This window comes from Triticum dicoccoides, chromosome 4B, assembly GCF_002162155.2.
Source record: "Triticum dicoccoides isolate Atlit2015 ecotype Zavitan chromosome 4B, WEW_v2.0, whole genome shotgun sequence".
NCBI classification, from domain to species: Eukaryota; Viridiplantae; Streptophyta; class Magnoliopsida; order Poales; family Poaceae; genus Triticum; species Triticum dicoccoides.
The window spans coordinates 393,432,591-393,451,035 of NC_041387.1; the positions used below are offsets into that span (position 1 = coordinate 393,432,591).

General features: G+C 52.3%; 1 protein-coding gene across 2 annotated transcripts; it reads left to right on the forward strand.

Moving 5' to 3' along the window:
• Positions 1 to 637: 637 nt before the first annotated feature.
• On the forward strand, positions 638 to 16,830 carry LOC119296282 (phospholipid-transporting ATPase 1-like). 2 transcript variants are annotated; one of them, XM_037574680.1, is made up of 7 exons: positions 638 to 2,416; positions 3,244 to 3,547; positions 14,407 to 15,091; positions 15,192 to 15,315; positions 15,414 to 15,633; positions 15,711 to 16,169; positions 16,262 to 16,830. In XM_037574680.1, the coding sequence occupies exons 1-7, from the start codon at positions 790 to 792 to the stop codon at positions 16,470 to 16,472; spliced, it is 3,630 nt and encodes a 1,209-aa protein (XP_037430577.1). In that variant the 5' UTR covers positions 638 to 789; the 3' UTR covers positions 16,473 to 16,830. The 2 variants fall into 2 exon arrangements, with proteins under 2 accessions (XP_037430577.1, XP_037430578.1); XM_037574681.1 differs by lacking the exons at positions 638 to 2,416; positions 3,244 to 3,547 and adding exons at positions 11,790 to 13,612; positions 13,700 to 14,006.
• Positions 16,831 to 18,445: the final 1,615 nt, after the last annotated feature.

Here is an 18,445-nt window from a genome sequence, read left to right on the forward strand (position 1 = left end):
AGAGAGAGAAGAATGAGAGAAGAGATACCAAACCCTAGCATCTCCCATTGGGGATGGAGCAGCGAATTGGTGTAAGGCAAGTCACAATGGATCACGCGAAATACCACTCGTACCCTCGGCCGAAATGCTCTAAGCTCTGAGAGAGCCCAGGTTCTCCTGCAAGTCTTAGTTTTGGATGTTACCATCACATAGCGCTCCCCAATAAAAATTGAGCCTACAAGCTAATAAATACTTTTAAGACACTTTGCATTACACTATGTAAAGGTAATAATATAGACTAGTGTGATATGCATGACACTAATTAAGTTACTCTAAAAAAAACTAACAAAGAAGGTAGCAAAAGCCGGGACCCTGGACTCGGTCCATGCGCATCAGCGCCTGACGCCTTCCGGTCCAATTTGAGCACCCGCCGTCCCTGACTACTATTTTCCATGTCATTTCTGGAAGAGTGGGAGTATTCTGCCGTCCCTGACCATTTTCCATCTGGAAGACAGTCACTCCCTCTGGCCGTCGCACTCGCAGCAAAGCTTCTCCTCTCCTTCCCCGCGAATTGATAACACAGCCGCAGACCTCACCTCCTTCGAACTCCCCGCCTGTCTCGCGCAAACGACCAAGCGGTCCCTCCAAAACCTCTGGCCGATCTCGTTAACTCCAGTGCAGACAAATCAAGTACTCATCCCTTCTTGTTCCTCGCTTGGCTAAATCCAATCTTATCATACTAGTTGCGCGCCTAGCAGCTGCGTGCTTTAGTTAGTACTCCTACGTACTCTTCCACGTCCGTACGGAAGCATGCGGCCAGAAGGGCAATTGCCGCCACCACATCCATCGCAACGGCCGCCGCAAGCGACCGGAGCAGATATGGACCCGCCCGCCAGGCTGCCGGACCCGGTGCCGTCGCCGATACTGAAGCACTCGCCGTCCATATCGCGCTCGCTGCGGTCGGCGGCAGACACGTCGTCCGTCACCTTCGCGGCCGACTTCCGGTCGCCCTCCAAGCCGGAATCCACCTCGCCGTCCTTCGACAGCTTCCGGACCGCCCGGTCGAGGCCGTCCAGCGTCTCGCGGTCGTCCACCAGGCGATCCGCCTCCGACCGTGCCGGCTCGCAGCGGGACCTCCGCGACGAGGACGCACGGTTCGTCTACATCAACGACGCGCCGTGCACCAACGCGCCGCCGGCCATGTTCCCGGACAACTCCATCCACACCTCCAAGTACTCCCTCCTCACCTTCATCCCGCGCAACCTCTACGAGCAGTTCCACAGGGTGGCCTACATCTACTTCCTCATCCTGGCGGTGCTCAACTTCGTGCCGCAACTCCTCGTGCTGTCCAAAGAAGCGGGCGTTCTGCCGCTGGCCTTCGTGCTCGGCGTCACGGCAGTGAAGGACGCGTACGAGGACTGGCGGCGGCACCGGTCAGACAAAAACGAGAACAACCGCACGGCGTCTGTGCTCGCGGACGGCGTGTTCCGGCCGAAGCGGTGGAAGGACATTCAGGTCGGCGACGTGGTGCGTCTCGTGGCTAACGAGACGCTGCCGTGCGACATGGTGCTTGTGTCCACGAGCGACCCCACCGGCGTGGCCTACATCCAGACCATCAACCTCGACGGCGAGTCCAACCTCAAGACGCGGTACGCCAAGCAGGAAACCATGTCCACGCCGCCGGAGGCGCTCGCCGGTCTCATCAAGTGCGAGAAACCCAACCGCAACATTTATGGCTTCCTCGCCACCGTGGACCTCAACGGCCGCCGCGCCATCTCCCTCGGCACCTCCAACGTCATGCTCCGTGGCTGCGAGCTCAAGAATACGGCCTGGGCCATCGGCGTGGCAGTGTACACCGGCCGGGACACCAAGGTCGTGCTCAACAGCTCGGGTGCGCCATCCAAGCGCAGCCGCCTCGAGACGCACATGAACCGCGAAATCATCGCGCTGGCCGTGGCTCTGGTCGTCCTCTGCTCGGTCTTGTCTCTCCTCACCGGCATCTGGATGGGTGACCATGTCGACCAGCTCGCCATCATCCCCTTTTTCCACAAATACGACTACTCTGGGGCTGCTGAGCACCACCACGGGAGGTACAACTGGTACGGCACGGGCGCGCAGGTGGTGTTCACGTTCATGTCGGCGGTGATACAGTTCCAGGTGATGATCCCCATCGCGCTCATCATATCCATGGAGCTCATCAGGGTGGGGCAGGCATACTTCATGGTGCAGGACAATCACATGTTGGACAACAAGAGCCAGGCCCGGTTCCAATGCCGGGCGCTCAACATCAACGAGGACCTCGGGCAGATCAAGTACGTCTTCTCCGACAAGACCGGCACGCTCACGCAGAATCGCATGGAGTTCCGGTGCGCCAGCGTGCAAGGCCGCGACTTCAGCGAGACCGACGGCGGCGAGGAGGACGGACATGCCGTGCAAGGTAAGCAAATGTTAGCTTTGGTTGAAATTTTCACCAGCGGTAAGCTTGGTTGACTAATCACCCATTTTGAGCGGCGGCGTTGGCATTATCTGACCGTAAGAAAACTAGTACTACGTACTACTAGGCCAGTGTGTTGCGTGCTAGGATGATCGCCATGGTTATTTCGGGTACACGTATGCAGAATTTGAAGTTTCTGCATCCACACGCCGAACCAGAAATGAGCACGCGAGTTGTGCAACACGCAAGATACATACACTGACACATTTCGATAGTTAGATGACCGGTGAAAAGAAAGAACATCTTTTGATGGTTACATGACAAGTACGTGCAATGGTACTGTTCATAACTGATTTGTTATGCCACTGATCGAGTCAAACTTTTGAATGAACTTTCCTCCCCTTTTTAAGCCCAAAAGGCAAAAGCGAGCATTTAAGCTACCGGGACCTGGAAATCCTGTAGCTTGTGTTGCAGAACATTTGACTCTTCTAGCGAATGATATACAACCTCGAGTCAGTGATCAGGGTTGACCGCCATCTGGCCCAATAAGCATAGAATTACCGGACGTCAACAACAAACATTCTTTCGGATTCCAATTTGAGACTGGGTGTATCGATAACGATGAATCGTCACCATGCATCCATTTTCATGGGATGAGAGCCCGACACGACACACTAATGTCACAGCTAACTAGTCACAGCACACCTTCGTTTGACAACCCAGTTATTTTTCTATAGTAAGTAGTACTATAGTAAAATTCAACACCCAATCAGGAGGAGAGACGAATCTGATCTGGTCCATGTTTCGCGGGACATTCTGTTTGGGTGCAGCGGACGGCGTGGTTCTGAGACCCAAGACGGCGGTGAAGACGAACCCGAAGCTGACGGCGCTGCTCAAGGACGGGACAGGCACCAAAGCCAGCCGCGCCCGCGACCTGTTCCTGGCGCTGGCAACCTGCAACACCATCGTGCCCATCGTCGAGGACACGGTGAACCCGGCGGCGAAGCTGGTGGAGTACCAGGGAGAGTCCCCCGACGAGCAGGCGCTGGTGTACGCCGCCGCGGCGTACGGGCACAAGCTCGTCGAGCGCACCTCCGGCCACATCGTCGTCGACGTGTTCGGCGCCAGGCAAAGGTACGAGCTCACCACCCCGCCCGTTTAGTGCAAAAATATTTGCTTCGCATAGCAATTCCGCCGTTTGACGTTGGTGAAATTGATTTGTTTTCTGTTAGGATTTGACTGCATTGTTTGTGGGTGAAATTTCTGTTTGTTTGTTTGTTTGTTTCCATAACGATAAATATGCGAGGTTGTGATGCGATCAACATTGACATTTCCATAGGGAGACGTCATATAGGAGTAGTGAGACAAGGGGAAAACTAAAGCGTTCAGTTGGTGTCACGAAATCCTGGGTCCGGCGGCTAATGTGATACCCGTACATCGCTCCGACCATCTGGGCGCAGAAAGCGAAACTGTCAACTGCTCCGCTTCCGTGCAAGCCACAGGGGCAGGTGTGGCTGCTCGTAGGACCCGGTACTTTTTTGGGGGAGGAAAGTACCAGGTGCTATTTTCCTTTGGAAACATTAAGAATCTGATGTTGGATTTTTAGGCATGTCAAATCTGATATTTTTCACGACAATTTATATTAACATGACGATGATAAATTTATTTTGCAAGCACAATAATTTTCTGACAATATAATTGAACTGAGATGGTTTTGTCATGCTCGCCAAATAAACTTGCCATTCTCAAATAACACCATTTGTCATTAAAAATGTTGATTTTCCATGGTAAAAAAATATGATGGCAGATCTGTAGTGGGTCTTTAATCCTAGCCTGCTCAAGCCTTCAATCCAGAGTATATTGAGTATTTAACAAAAGAAATACCACATTTTAGGTTTCAATCCCACAGAACTACCACTTTCAAATCGGTAACAAAAATCAAATAGATAAAGCTATTTTTTGCTAAAAACTACCACTTTCAAATAGTGATCGGTTTGGACGATTTAAATACGTTTATGACAGGCAGGACCCATCCATCAGAGCTGATGTGGCAAGGAAGTCAACTCCGTTTATTTTGACCCGTCAAAGCATCTACATCCGGACTTTGTAAATCCGGTCCAACGCGACCGAGCACGTCCACGGACTGTGACGGGTCACACCTTAAAATAGACTCTGCATCCGGGTCTCCCATATTTCAACCCCTAGATCCATACAAAGCATGCAAAAGAAAATCCTACATATTACCCTAACTAATCTTCGTCATTGGAGATGTCCACGATTTCGGTGCCGGGCGCCGACTGAACGGACGCGTAGGAGGGCTCTGGCTCATCCTCCTCCTGCTCGACCTCATCCATGTAGGCGAGCATCTCCGCGGCCTCCATCTCCTGCCGGCAATGGCGTATGGCCTCCGCAACCGAATCTGAGTGGAGAGAATCGAGGATGGCCTGCTGCTCCGCCTACAGATCCGCGTCGCTAGCGTCCCCCACATCCTTCTCCTCCGGCTCATCCTCATCCCCCTCCTCTTCGTCGTTGTCGTCCTCCTCCGGCTCCTCCTCCTCCTCCTCCTCAACCTCCTCCTCTTTTTCGTCGTCCTCCTCCTCCAACTCCTCCTCCGGCTCATCCTCCTCCTCCTCAACCTCCTCCTTTTTGTCGTCGTCGTCCTCCTCCTCCGGATCCACTGCATCCGGAGGTTGCCCCACGGTGATCCGGGCTTCACACCTTGCCCGGATCTGCTCAAGGAGCTCCAGCCGGCGCTCCCGCATTAGAAATGGGTGGCTCCTCACCCGGCGGCATGGGGGCATGGCTACTAGGCGGACGGGGAGTGGAAAGTGGTGGCGGCGGCGGACAGGCGGAGGAAAATATGGATGGTAGGATTTCGGTGCCGACGGTGGACTTAAATAGCCGGGCTAAGCACAACGCGGCGCCACGCGGCGACATCGGTCCGATAGACCAGACAAGCTTTGGACTGCCGGATTTCCAGGCGATTCCGCGTGGGACCCCGCCGTCAGTCCGACATGGCGGGCATCCAAACTCCATATTTGGGCTGGATATGTGGGGTACCGGTCAGCCCGGACGTCTAAAACCATTTAAGGCGCCCGTCTGGATCAATTTTTCATGACCGGGCGGGCATCCCGAACGTATGAGGCTGGTTTGGGTCGCCCGCATGTAGATCTCTTCTTCTTCCTCCTCCTCCTTCTTGTGCATCACACTTCTGCCAGAGTGCATCACGCTTCTTAATAGGGAGTAAGTTGAATTTGCTATGACATAATAGTTGCCGTCAGGGATCTTGGTCTGAACCATTTTGCAGGCATGATTGGACCACCGGCTTCGTTATTTGGCCATCCAAGACCAACAACTTCTTCCAGATGATCAGCAGCCACATGTAAATCCTAGTTTCCCAAAGCCTACATGGCAAACAGAATATTCAAAGCCGAGACCTTGTAGCCTCTGACCAAGCGATGCTCGTATCTAGAGGCAACCATGAAAGCGATATAAGAACTTTCCCAGATGAATATCCATCCGCGTTTCCAATCAAAGGCGTGGCGTAGAATTAGAGTTGTGACCAATTTACGTAAAGTGGGGCCGATGGTCCGGGATCCACGACATGAAGTCGAATTTTCTTTCTTTCACAGTCTTGTAGCAAATGATCCATGTGCCACGGCACCATGCCACGAGGACGAGGTTTTGACGTAGGAAGCTATTTGCATGTACCACACGTAGGGGGCAATCAGAGCTGCAGGCTACACTATTCCGGCGAGGAAAATTATGCGATCGATGGATGTGACAGGTCTCGCAGTAGGACAGGCGAACTTGCAACAATCGATTCCCGATTGGGTACGGGAATATGATGAGTGCAAATGCAACCCCGTCTAGAAGCCGAGAGACATGGACGTGTACGTACGTGTCAATTAATGGAGGGAAGAAGAATTAAGTGGAGAGAAACTCCTCTTTCTCAGTCCATACTAGGTGTGGGCCCAACCGCACAAAACATGCCGGACTCGTGTGGCATTTCACATGTGTTCCGTGCTGTGTTGGACTTGGACCTTCCCATGCCGCTTGCAGGATGGTCCCACAGCCCCTAGAAGGTCAAAATTATGCACAAGGATGTTGCTCACTTTTACCCTTCTTTTGTTTTTTTTGTTTTTCTTTTGAGGGGTTTTTACCCTTCTCCGGTGATCGGAACATTATTGTTGAGTTGAAGGTCTAGTGAAACAAGTCAATCCATCACGGTCATAGCCCCAGGGGTCACGAATTGGGTCGTGCGCGGCGGCACTCGTCCCGTGCTGCCCAAGGCACGTGGGCCCGTACCTGGCCCAAAGAGGCTACGAGGCTTCCAAACTAGACTTCTATCGTCCCTGGGCGGCGCCTAGTTTGGTCGGCCCACCTGCGCAGCGGCCTGCGCGGACGTGGACGTGAGCGGCCAACCCGCCGGGTGCCACATGTCGGGCCCCATCGCATGCGAGCCATCTTCATGACCCTACCCTGGCCTAGCCTAAGGCTGGTCATAGTGAGAGTAACAGAGATAGTAACATAGATGCCACATAAGTAAAAATGTTGATGTGACAAGTAGTTAATGAGGAGAGAGGCAAATAAAGTAACCTAATATATTACCTCACATAACGCTTTCCAATGCAAAATGAGTCTATAAGATAATAAATGAACATGTGTACTCCCTCTGGTCCTTTTTACTCTGCATATTAGGTTTGTCCGGAGTCAATCCCATTCAACTTTGATCAAGTTTATATAAAAAATTATAAACATTCACATAACAACACCAATATCTTTAGATTCATCTTGTAATATATTTTCATATTATATTTATTAGATATTATAGATGTTAATAATTTTTAATATAAATTTGGTCAAACTTAGCAAAGTTTGACTTTCGGCAAAACCAATGTGCAGAGTAAAAAGGACCGGAGGGAGTATATTACTACACATATGACACTTCCCACTATAAGATATGCATGTTACTACTCTAAGTTACTCCCCACTAAGACCAGCCTAACCAGTGGCGGAGCTTGCCAAAAAAAGCTGGGCGGGCTGAATGGGCCAGGCTGCAAGGAATTACTACTAGATGGCATTCTACAACCCATGGGCTAGCTATATTGTGAGAAAAAGCTGCAGAGCTAGGCGGGCCATGGTCCATTTGGCCTTGCCTAAGCTCCGCCAGTGAGCCTAACCGCCCGTGCACGGCGAGGTATGACAGATCGCGACGCCTCGCATGACTAGCACGGTTCCACCATTTCCCCTCCCCCTCTCCTCTGCTCAAGTAGTGCGTCAAAAGGGTCTCCGTGCCATGAATTTACCGCTGCTGTGGGAGCTTTTTCCGCGCCCATGGTTATGGATGGGATAGAAAATGGGATTCTAGTGGAACCGTGCGAGTCTGCTCCATATTTGATTATCAATGAACCTTCTAACTCATGTTTGCGCATGGCATGAGACAGACTTTTGCACGAGAGTCCGCTCCTATATTCTTCATATGTGTGGAATGTTTTTCTAACTCATGTAGAGATGAACTTTTGCACGAGAATATACTTTTATTAATACCTTCGTCTCGGTTTTCAGTCCAAAATACGATGATGTCTAATAAACCGGTAGTAGTTTGTCTATGTATCGTTTCTTTATATTATAATATATAGACAGAAATGTCAATGTAAATGGGCTACTCTAATTGGATCGTTCGTTAGTCCGGCAGCCCAGCCATGGCGTTGTTTAACGGAGTTGACTCGATCTAACTAATCTGGGATGGAGCCTACACGATACCAATGGATCCGTATCCCGTTCATGTGGCTGGTTTTTTTTTGACATCAGTACAGACACAAGCGCTCATATACACGCGCATACACTCATCCCTATGAACGCACACACGCACACCTACCCCTATGAGCACCTCCGAAAGACTGAGCCGGCATATCATCTTGAGATTTACGAAGCCACCGTAGGCGCCTCGTCGTCGACGGAAACGTCTCCTCCCACTGAAAGCACATCGCCGAAAATCCTAAAATAAATCCAGAAATAATGCGAGCACCAGGATTTGAACCCTGATGGGTTGGGGACACCACTGTCCACCTAACCATCTCAACCACAGGTTGATTCGCTCAAATGGTCAACTTTGGACAACTAAACACGGGAAAATATTCCATAAACCTCTTTTCGGTCAGTGTCTCATCTTGGCACACAAGAAAACTCGTCTCAGATGAGAGCACGCATAAAACGATTACTGTGCCAAAACTCGTTTGGTCAAAGGCATGCACCCTCAAAATACTTGTGAAGAGTGAAATTCCTTGGTAGTCAAAGGCATGCACCCTCAAAGTACTCCTACTTGAAATTTCTGGATTATCTGGAAGAGATATACAAGAATTGATCCAGTCAGGTTCGGCATAAAAGTGGGGGAAATACAAAGGAAAAGGAAAGAGCAACTTTGTCCTCTCCTGCGACCTCCTACGAACCAGTACTCTGCCTACTCTACTTTCCAAGGACAGATCACACCCAAGAACAAAATACTCGTTCTTTTTCTTCTCCTAGTCAAATCCACTGTGCGAGCGATATGGCGCGGTCACTTCATACATCGTCGGTCATCCATCAATCCATCCATGAACTGCGACATAATTTTTTACTACTCCTTATATAACATAATTTTTTGACATTACACTAATGCCAAAAAACGTCTTAAATTATGAGACGGAGGGAGTAGCTGAGAAACTTCATGCTTTCATGAGAAGGCCTAAAATGTTTCACCAATTATTAGAGCATCCACGGTCGGACGCCCTATATCCGTCTTATACGCCCGAGCTGACCCTCCGATCACTGACCAATCACAAAGTACCGACCTAATCAGAGCTCTCAAACGGGTCTTAAACGCCCGGGCTGACCCGCATCCCTCATATCCATCCCAAATATAGGACGAATATGAGGCAGCCCGGGCATGCTCGGGCGCGTACGCCTGACAAGCCTGGCCCACCATCGACCCCACGAATGTTCCACAAAAAAAACCCTATCGGGCTCATCGCTCCGAAACACTAGCTCGCTTATTCCCCTCTCTTGCTCCGTCCTCTCCTCTCCCTGCACCGATTCTAATCGAATCAGACGCAATGTCGAGCTCCGACAACGAGCTGGATCCGAAGTATGAGCTTACCCTTTGCATCGCCTTGGAGCGGGCCAAGGTGGAGACTGGGGGCAGCTCCGGATCTGCATCCTCGCCGCAGCTGCAACTTCCCCGCCGGCGCATCTCGGCCGCGGGCACTGGCCCCTCCCGGCCCAGGGGCAGCTCTGACAGGCGGCCTGTGCAATTCGCGCCTCCCCTATGCCGTCCCCTGGCCCCGCCGGCTGCTGCTCCCCTTCGTGGGCAGCGGTAGGTGCTTGTGCCTGCCATGTCGTCCTGGACGCGCACGCCGGAGTAGGATGCGCGCACCGCCCGCCGCGAGAGCCAGCGGGCAAGGAAGTGGGGCGCCGCGGAGAGCTCTGTCCGCTGCCGCCGAGGGGTACCGGCGGAGCCCGACGAGGATGCGTCGCTCCTCGCGTGGGTCTACGGCCGGTCGCTTACGACGGCGGAGATAGACGCTCGGCGGCTCCGCTGGAAGAATGCGAAGGCTCTTCGGCTTGCCATCGAGCAGTCCAAGCGGGAGGCGAAGGAGAAGGCGATGGAGGCGGCTCGGCTGGCCAAGCTCAGGCGCCAGCAGGACCGGGCCATCCAGCGCCTCAAGGGCCTCGTCATCGTCTCCTCCTCCTCCTCCTCGTCCGATGACGACGGCTCCTTGTCCAACGAATCTGATGATCCTCCACTAGCCACCGGCGGCTACAGCTACGCCGGCGACCAGAAGGGGAATTGGCCGACCCGGAAGCGGTGAAGTTCCATTTCATTTTAAGTTTTAGATGTAGTATAAGTTGTCCGTCGTTTATGTGAACTTTGGTGGACTTATGAACAACCGTTCGTGATTTTTTGGAGAATTATTGTGCTATCCTATATCTGATTCTATGTCCAGTCAACTAATCTACGTAGTATGATCAACGTTGCATAATTTAGTATGAATATAGAGGTTGTGTGATGCACGGATGTGGACGAAGTGACTTAATGAGTGCCCGGTCAGTACCCGCAGACGCACCTAGACGCGTTCAAGGGCGACCGGATTTGTCGAGTCCGGCTGTAGATGCTCTTAATCCCCCTGTGCCTCGCTCTGGTGGATAGATACATCCCAACATCTGCAAATTGCCACGCTGAATTTAAAAGCTTGGAGACGAATAGGAACATGCGCGTAGAGCCGAGACCTGTGCAGGAGCAGCGTAATTTAGTGCAACGTAGCTTGTGGGTTTGGTCACTGGATTGGACGATGGCGCATGCGCTATCGTCACGCATGGGTTTCTAGAATTCCTTACAGAGTCCGTCCGTCCGATGACTCGTCGCCATGTTTACCAAAGCACATGGCCGTGGTTTACGGGGACTTTTCCAGTCGAGGGTTTGATGTCAACTCTGTAGTATAGTGTACATATTGCGCGGAGGTTGAAAGGCGGCTTTGCCAAGATTTATGGCCTCCATGGAGCAGAGCGGAGCTATCCTCTGTCAAGATTCTTCCGAGCTAAAATATGTTTGCGTCCAACAATTAGGTTATTTATGAAGGCACTTGTTCATCTGACGTACTCCATTGCGAACGTTGACTTGATTCGAAACGAAACGCAGAAAATAAAGCAGCAGTCTTGGCGTAGCGAAAAGTCATCAAGTCAGAGATGGTATTTCGTGATTGCCGTCCAAGTAATGCAAATGAAATGACTTTTCTTTAGCCCTTGATTTATGTGGGCTTAATATACGGGAGTACAATTAAATCTCGCCCAAAATACGGAGAATTAGAAACTGGTTGCAAACTGTTTGTTTGTAGTATTGGGAGGGACCCATCGGTCGCCGGCACACCCTCGATGACCGAAGAAATGAAGAAGCATCATCGATGAGACGATGATCGACCCATCTGCAATCCATTTGGCGTGTGTGGAAGCTTTGCCATCTCCGCCAGAAAGAAAGAAAGTAGAGCCGGCACCCCAAAGTACCAACCCGACGAAAATGACAAGCTTGTTTAGCGAGTCGCCGTCGCCGTCTCCCCACTTTCGGAGCCGTTTCTATCCACCATTTCTTGACCAGCTAAGCTACCGGCTGCGCTACTCCGAGTCTGTCTTCGTATGACAGCTTTGTTTCTACACTAATTAAACCATATACTATTACATTAATTAAGTTATATTAAGCCGCCTATAAACAAAATTAACAGCTCACTTAGTTGGATTCATTCCCTTGTCTTCTGTCTTCTCAAAATGAAATCCTAATCAAATTTCTACTTGCCTCTGATGACTTGACTAATCCGATTACTTGTTAGACTTTTATTGCTAGACTATTAGAGGAGGGTTGAGTCATGAGACATGAGAGGAGCAGCCCCAAAACCCAAAGCCTACAACAAGGTCTCTCCCTCCCTCGCTCGCTCATCCAAACGGTGCTTTTGTCCTCACCAACTCCCCTCTCCCAGATTTTAAGCGCCATTTCAAGCCCTCAGCAAGATCGCGTATCTTCTCTCTGCTTGCTTCGTCTCCGTCTCCCCCCCTGAAATAAAAATTCCTCTGCAGCAGCAGCCCATCTTTAATGCAACACTCGCCATAGTTACTCCCACGCATCCACTTCAACCCAACCACTGCTCTGCTCTGCTCTCCTGCGCTTCCTTCCTTTGCTCCCCTGTTTGTTTCTTGAACCCAAACCCAGCTTGTGCCCCGGTCAAAATCGGAACTTTGGGATCGCCATGGGCGGGGATTCGAGGTTCTCCCACTGACGCGGCTGGTCCGGCCGGTCAGCGACAGCGCACGCCATGGCCGAGGACCATGGATCGTCGCGGCACATGTCGTCCATGTCCATGTCGCACAAGGAGCTGGGCGACGACGACGCGCGGGTGGTGCATGTGGGCGACGCGGAGCGCACCAACGAGCGCCTCCAGTTCGCCGGGAACGCCGTGCGCACCGCCAAGTACTCGCCGCTCACCTTCCTGCCGCGGAACCTGTTCGAGCAGTTCCACCGCCTCGCCTACGTCTATTTCCTCGTCATCGCCGTGCTCAACCAGCTCCCCCAGCTCGCGGTCTTCGGCCGCGGCGCCTCCGTCATGCCGCTCGCCTTCGTCCTCGCCGTCACCGCCGTCAAGGACGCGTACGAGGACTGGCGTCGCCACCGCTCCGACCGCGCCGAGAATAACCGCATCGCCGCTGTCCTGTCTCCCGGCGTAGGCGCCCAATTCGTCCCCATCGAGTGGAAGCACGTCCGCGTCGGCGACGTCGTGCGGGTCGGTGCCAACGAGTCGCCCCCGGCGGACATGGTCCTCCTCGCCACCAGCGACACCACCGGCGTCGCCTACGTGCAGACGCTCAACCTTGACGGCGAGTCCAACCTAAAGACTCGTTATGCTAAGCAAGAGACGCTGACGACGCCGCTCGAGCATCTCGCCGGCGCCGTCGTCAGGTGCGAGCGCCCGAACCGCAACATCTACGGCTTCCAGGCCAACCTGGAGCTCCAGGGGGAGGGCCACCGGATACCGCTGGGCCCGTCCAACATCGTGCTGCGCGGCTGCGACCTCAAGAACACGTCCTGGGCCGTGGGCGTAGTGGTCTACGCGGGGCGGGAGACCAAGGCGATGCTGAACAACGCGGGCACGCCGACCAAGCGCAGCCGCCTGGAGACGCACATGAACCGCGAGACGCTCTTCCTCTCCGGCATCCTCATCGTGCTCTGCTCGGTCGTGGCCACGCTCTCGGGCGTGTGGCTGCGCACCCACCAGACCGACCTGGAGCTCGCGCAGTTCTTCCATAAGAAGGACTACCTCAAGGTCGGCAAGGAGGGCAATGAGAACTACAACTACTACGGCATCGCGGCGCAGATCGTGTTTAACTTCCTCATGGCGGTCATCGTGTTCCAGATCATGATACCCATCTCGCTCTACATCTCCATGGAGCTGGTGAGGCTTGGGCAGGCGTACTTCATGATCCGGGACGCCAAGCTGTACGACGTGTCGTCCGACTCGAGGTTCCAGTGCAGGGCTCTCAACATCAACGAGGACCTGGGGCAGGTCAAGTGCGTCTTCTCCGATAAGACCGGCACGCTGACGCAGAACAAGATGGAGTTCCGGTGCGCAAGCATCGACGGCGTCGATTACAGCGACGTCGCACGGCAGCGACCTGTCGGTAGGGCTAGCTTCTCTCTCATTCTCAGTAAATTCTATCGAGTGGAGGTGTCTGGGCTGGGGTTTGATGGCCTTTGATTCATGGCAGAGGGTGAGCCGGCTTGGGCGCCAAAGATGCCGGTGAAGGTCGACAGAGAGGTGATGGAGCTGGTGAGGAACGGGGGTGCTACAGAGCAAGGGATGAACGCCGGAGAGTTCTTTCTTGCCCTGGCAACGTGCAACACCATTGTTCCTCTGATCATTGATGGCCCTGACCCAAAGAAGAAGGTGATTGACTACCAAGGCGAGTCGCCGGACGAGCAGGCGTTGGTTTCTGCCGCCGCGGCGTATGGCTTTGTCCTGGTTGAGCGAAGCTCCGGACACATTGTCATTGACGTCCTTGGTCAGAAGCAGAGGTATACATCATTGATGATAGATTTGCATTGGGAATAAGGACAAATTGACCATGGGAATTTTGCTTTCATTTCATGATACTATACAGTTTGCCCTTAGTTTGTGTCTTCTAGTGCGTACTAGTTGGGGAGGTTTCGTTGGTTTGTGGCCGTTGCTTGCATCTCTTTTTCTGGGCCTGCACGGCATGTGGTAGTAGCAAGGCAACCGCAGAACTTCAGATATTTGCTTCACCTAAACTAACATTGGTTGATGACTGCAATAGGTTGAGTTGATTTCCTTAGTTTTTCGGTACATTCAGAATGTGCAACATATGCTTCGTTTTGCTTCAGTCCTTTGTGCATCTGGCCATTACTAATAACTTTCACAAAACATTTAATCGCCTTTACCCGACTTATTGTGCAGGTTTGACGTCCTTGGTCTTCATGAGTTTGACAGCGACCGCAAGAGGATGTCAGTTATAATTGGCTGCCCGGACAAGACTATCAAGCTGTTTGTAAAAGGTGCAGATAGTTCCATGTTTGGAATCATCGACAAAACACTGAATCCAGATGTTGTCCAGGCAACTGAGAAACATCTCCATTCATATTCGTCAGTCGGCCTGCGAACACTCGTCATCGGTGTCCGGGAACTTAGTCAGTCAGAGTTTCAGGAGTGGCAAATGGCTTACGAGAAGGCTAGTACTGCCTTATTAGGCAGAGGCAATCTTCTACGCAGTGTGGCCGCCAACATTGAAAGGAACATGCGCCTCTTAGGAGCCTCCGGTGTCGAAGACAAGCTGCAAGATGGAGTGCCTGAAGCAATTGAAAAACTAAGGGAAGCAGGGATTAAGGTTTGGGTTCTGACAGGTGACAAACAAGAAACTGCCATCTCCATTGGCTATTCCTGCAAGCTTTTGACAAGGGACATGACACAGATTGTAATCAATAGTAATTCAAGAGAGTCGTGCAGAAAAAGTCTGGATGATGCGATCTCCATGGTTAACAAACTTCGGTCACTGTCTACAGACTCCCAATCTAGAGTTCCCCTCGCTTTGATCATTGACGGAAACAGTCTCGTCTACATTTTTGACACAGACCGTGAGGAGAAGGTATGCAATCATACTAGCATCTCTATAAGCAGTGATTTTCCCGCAAAAGGAAAAAACAGTCATTTTCTTATAAATAACCCATGAAATGTCAATTCTGCAGCTTTTTGAAGTCGCGATAGCATGCGATGTTGTTCTATGTTGTCGAGTGGCTCCTCTACAGAAGGCTGGGATTGTTGATTTAATAAAGAAGCGAACAAGTGACATGACTCTTGCTATTGGAGATGGTACATTTTTTTTCTTTCAAACTAGTTCAACACTTTCATCTTTTGCTCCGAGTTATTTGTTTTTTGTTATTATAATCTGAAGAAGTATTATTTTTCAGGTGCAAATGATGTATCCATGATTCAAATGGCCGATGTTGGCATTGGCATCAGTGGTCAAGAAGGAAGGCAAGCTGTGATGGCCTCAGATTTTGCCATGGGGCAATTTAGATTTTTGGTCCCTCTATTGTTAGTTCATGGCCACTGGAACTACCAGAGGATGAGCTACATGATCCTATACAACTTTTACAGAAATGCTACTTTTGTCTTTGTGCTTTTCTGGTAAGTGCATTCCCTTTATTACCAGGTTCGTTCATTCTGCACCTAGAAATATACCTAAACCACGATAACCATTGCAGGTATGTACTTTACACTGGTTATACCCTGTCAACAGCAATAAATGAGTGGAGCAGTGTGTTATACTCTGTGGTCTATACCTCTGCGCCGACTGTCATTGTCGCCATTCTCGACAAGGATCTGAGCCGAAGGACATTGCTGAAATACCCCCAACTCTACGGTGCGGGGCAGCGCGAGGAGAGTTACAACCTAAGACTATTCATTTTCATCATGGTGGACTCTGTTTGGCAGAGCGTCGCAGTTTTCTTCATCCCTTACCTCGCATACAAAAACAGCGCAATCGACAGCGCCAGCCTCGGAGACCTGTGGACACTGTGTGTTGTCATTCTTGTCAACATTCACCTTGCCATGGATGTCATCAGATGGACTTGGATCACTCATGCAGCAATATGGGGCAGTATTGTGGCGACATGGATTTGCGTCATCATCATAGACTCCATACCCACCTTGCCCGGTTTCTGGTACATACTCATCCTTATTGATCCTTATTATTTGCTCGCCTATTGGAAAAAAGGAAACCTACATGATTTCTGATTCTCTAACTGAACCACAGGGCAATCTATGAGGTGATGGGAACTGCATTGTTCTGGGCATTGCTTCTTGCGGTGATTGTGGTTGGAATGATCCCTCATTTTGCTGCAAAGGCCATCAGGGAACATTTCATGCCCAATGACATCCAGATTGCGAGAGAGATGGAGAAGTCGCGAGATTCTCGTGATGCTAATCATCCAGAAGTCCAGATGAGTACATCCACTCGAGCTTAGGAGTAGGGGATCTTTGTTCATTCGCGTAGGCTAGAGTTACACCTTTCTCTTTCTGAAGAAATTACACCTTTTCCTTCTTTTTGTTGTGTGTATATAAAGCAATTCTTTCGGCAGTGAGCATGCTTCTTGTTGCTTGCTACCCTGTCAACTATCCAAAGGATAGATTTCTTGTAGCCATGCTGTGCATCCGCCTGCATTTTTTTTTGTTAATTTATATGAAAAGAATCGTACAGGAGTTAACTGTACATATTCAGGGACTGATTTATTTTATGAAGATTCTGAAACTGATGATACTGATTTCCAAGAGCTAACGTAGAAGCATTGCGTTTGTTGGGTGCACAAATAGACATGGGGAACAGCAATATGTTTTTACCTGTCTAGCAGATCCCTTATATCTCGATACTATAAAATCAATTTATGATTCCTTGTAAACTGTTTTTGCAGTATGAAACTGACTCAGTAGAAGCCCCCCGAAAACGGGGGCATGCACTTCCTACGAACTTACCTCTCTTCCCGCGACCCGCTCCCTCCCGCTAGGGTTCCGCCGCCGCTGCCGCCGGCGCCCTAGCCCCCTCCCGCCGCCGCCAGGCCGCCGGCTCGCGCGCCCCGGCCATCCCCGCCCCTCTTCTCCCCTCCCGTTCCCGCCCCTGCGCTGCCTCCCCGGGAGGTGGCCGGGGCGGCGCACCCCTCCCCTTCCCCTCTGCCCCACCCCCGTGAGATCTCCCCCGCCGCCGCCGGCGAGTGCCCCGACGCTGGCCTGGGTGCTGCCTGCGGTGGCGAGCCCGTCTGTACCCGCGCGTTCGTCTCTTTCCCGGGGCTGGTGACGGCGGCGGTGAAGCTCGGCTAGGCGGCGACCCGGCGGCGGTTGCCGGCGATAGGCACGGTGGCGGTGCTGCCCTTGGCGGCAGGGCGGCGTGGTGGCGTGCGGTGGCCGACGACGCGCCCTCGGCCCAGATATGGGCCCTTCCGGCCCCATCTGGGTCCTAACGGGCTGGTCCCCGGCGTGGCTTCGTCGTCTTCTGTGTGGTGAGGAGGAGGAGCAGCTCGGACGGGAGGCGGCGATGCCGACGGCGTGCCTGCTGCAGCACGATGGCGGGAGCTTTACGGGCATGGAGTTCCCGGCCGGGCATGTGGGCCCATGGGCCTGGTATGCTCCTGCTATTGTGTCCGGTCGGCTACCATCGTTGACGGTGGAGGTTGTGCCCTCTCGCGTGCCGACGGTGCTGCGGCCCCTAGTCCCGGCTCCTATCCCTTGTTGTGTAGACCTCACTTCGTGGTGCCGTGGTGAGACGGCGTGGAGGCTTCTTGACCATGGTGGCGCAAGATGGTGGTCGGTTTGGTGGCAGGCTCTGGAGCATCCGAGGTGAAGGTTGGGATCGGGGGAAACCCCTGTCGGCCTGTCCGACACCGACGCGGCGACGCCAGCGGGTGCCGCCGGACCTGATTTACCCAAAACCACCACATTATGGGCTAGGGTAACAGATCGATACCACATTTGAGGCAGGGCACACAAAACCACCAACAGTGGGGCTAATCTGTAACGCGGAGCACTGACGCTGCGTTTTAGCCCAGAAAACAGCGAATCCGACAGGTGGGTCCTGCCTGTCGGGCTGACGTGGCGCGTGTTGACGGACGCCGTTAGACGGCGAGAGACGGCCGTTTCGGCACGCCCGTTTAAGCGGTCGCACCGGTCGGTGTTCGAACCAGACCATCCTGTTCATCACTCTCGCTCTCCTCTCTCTCGACCCCGACCATCGCTGGCGCCGGCACTGTCGACTCGCCGCCTTTCGCCGCTCCGCCATGGTTTCTTGGAGCGAGCCGTTGTAAGTGCATCTAGTGCCACCCCTAGTTGGTTTTGGAGTATTGACGACAAAGTTGGTTGAGGGACTAATGCGTTTGTAAGAATTGCAGGATAACGCAGGTAGTGTCCCTCATTGATTCGGTTTACCTACCGGAGATGACCCCTAAAAATG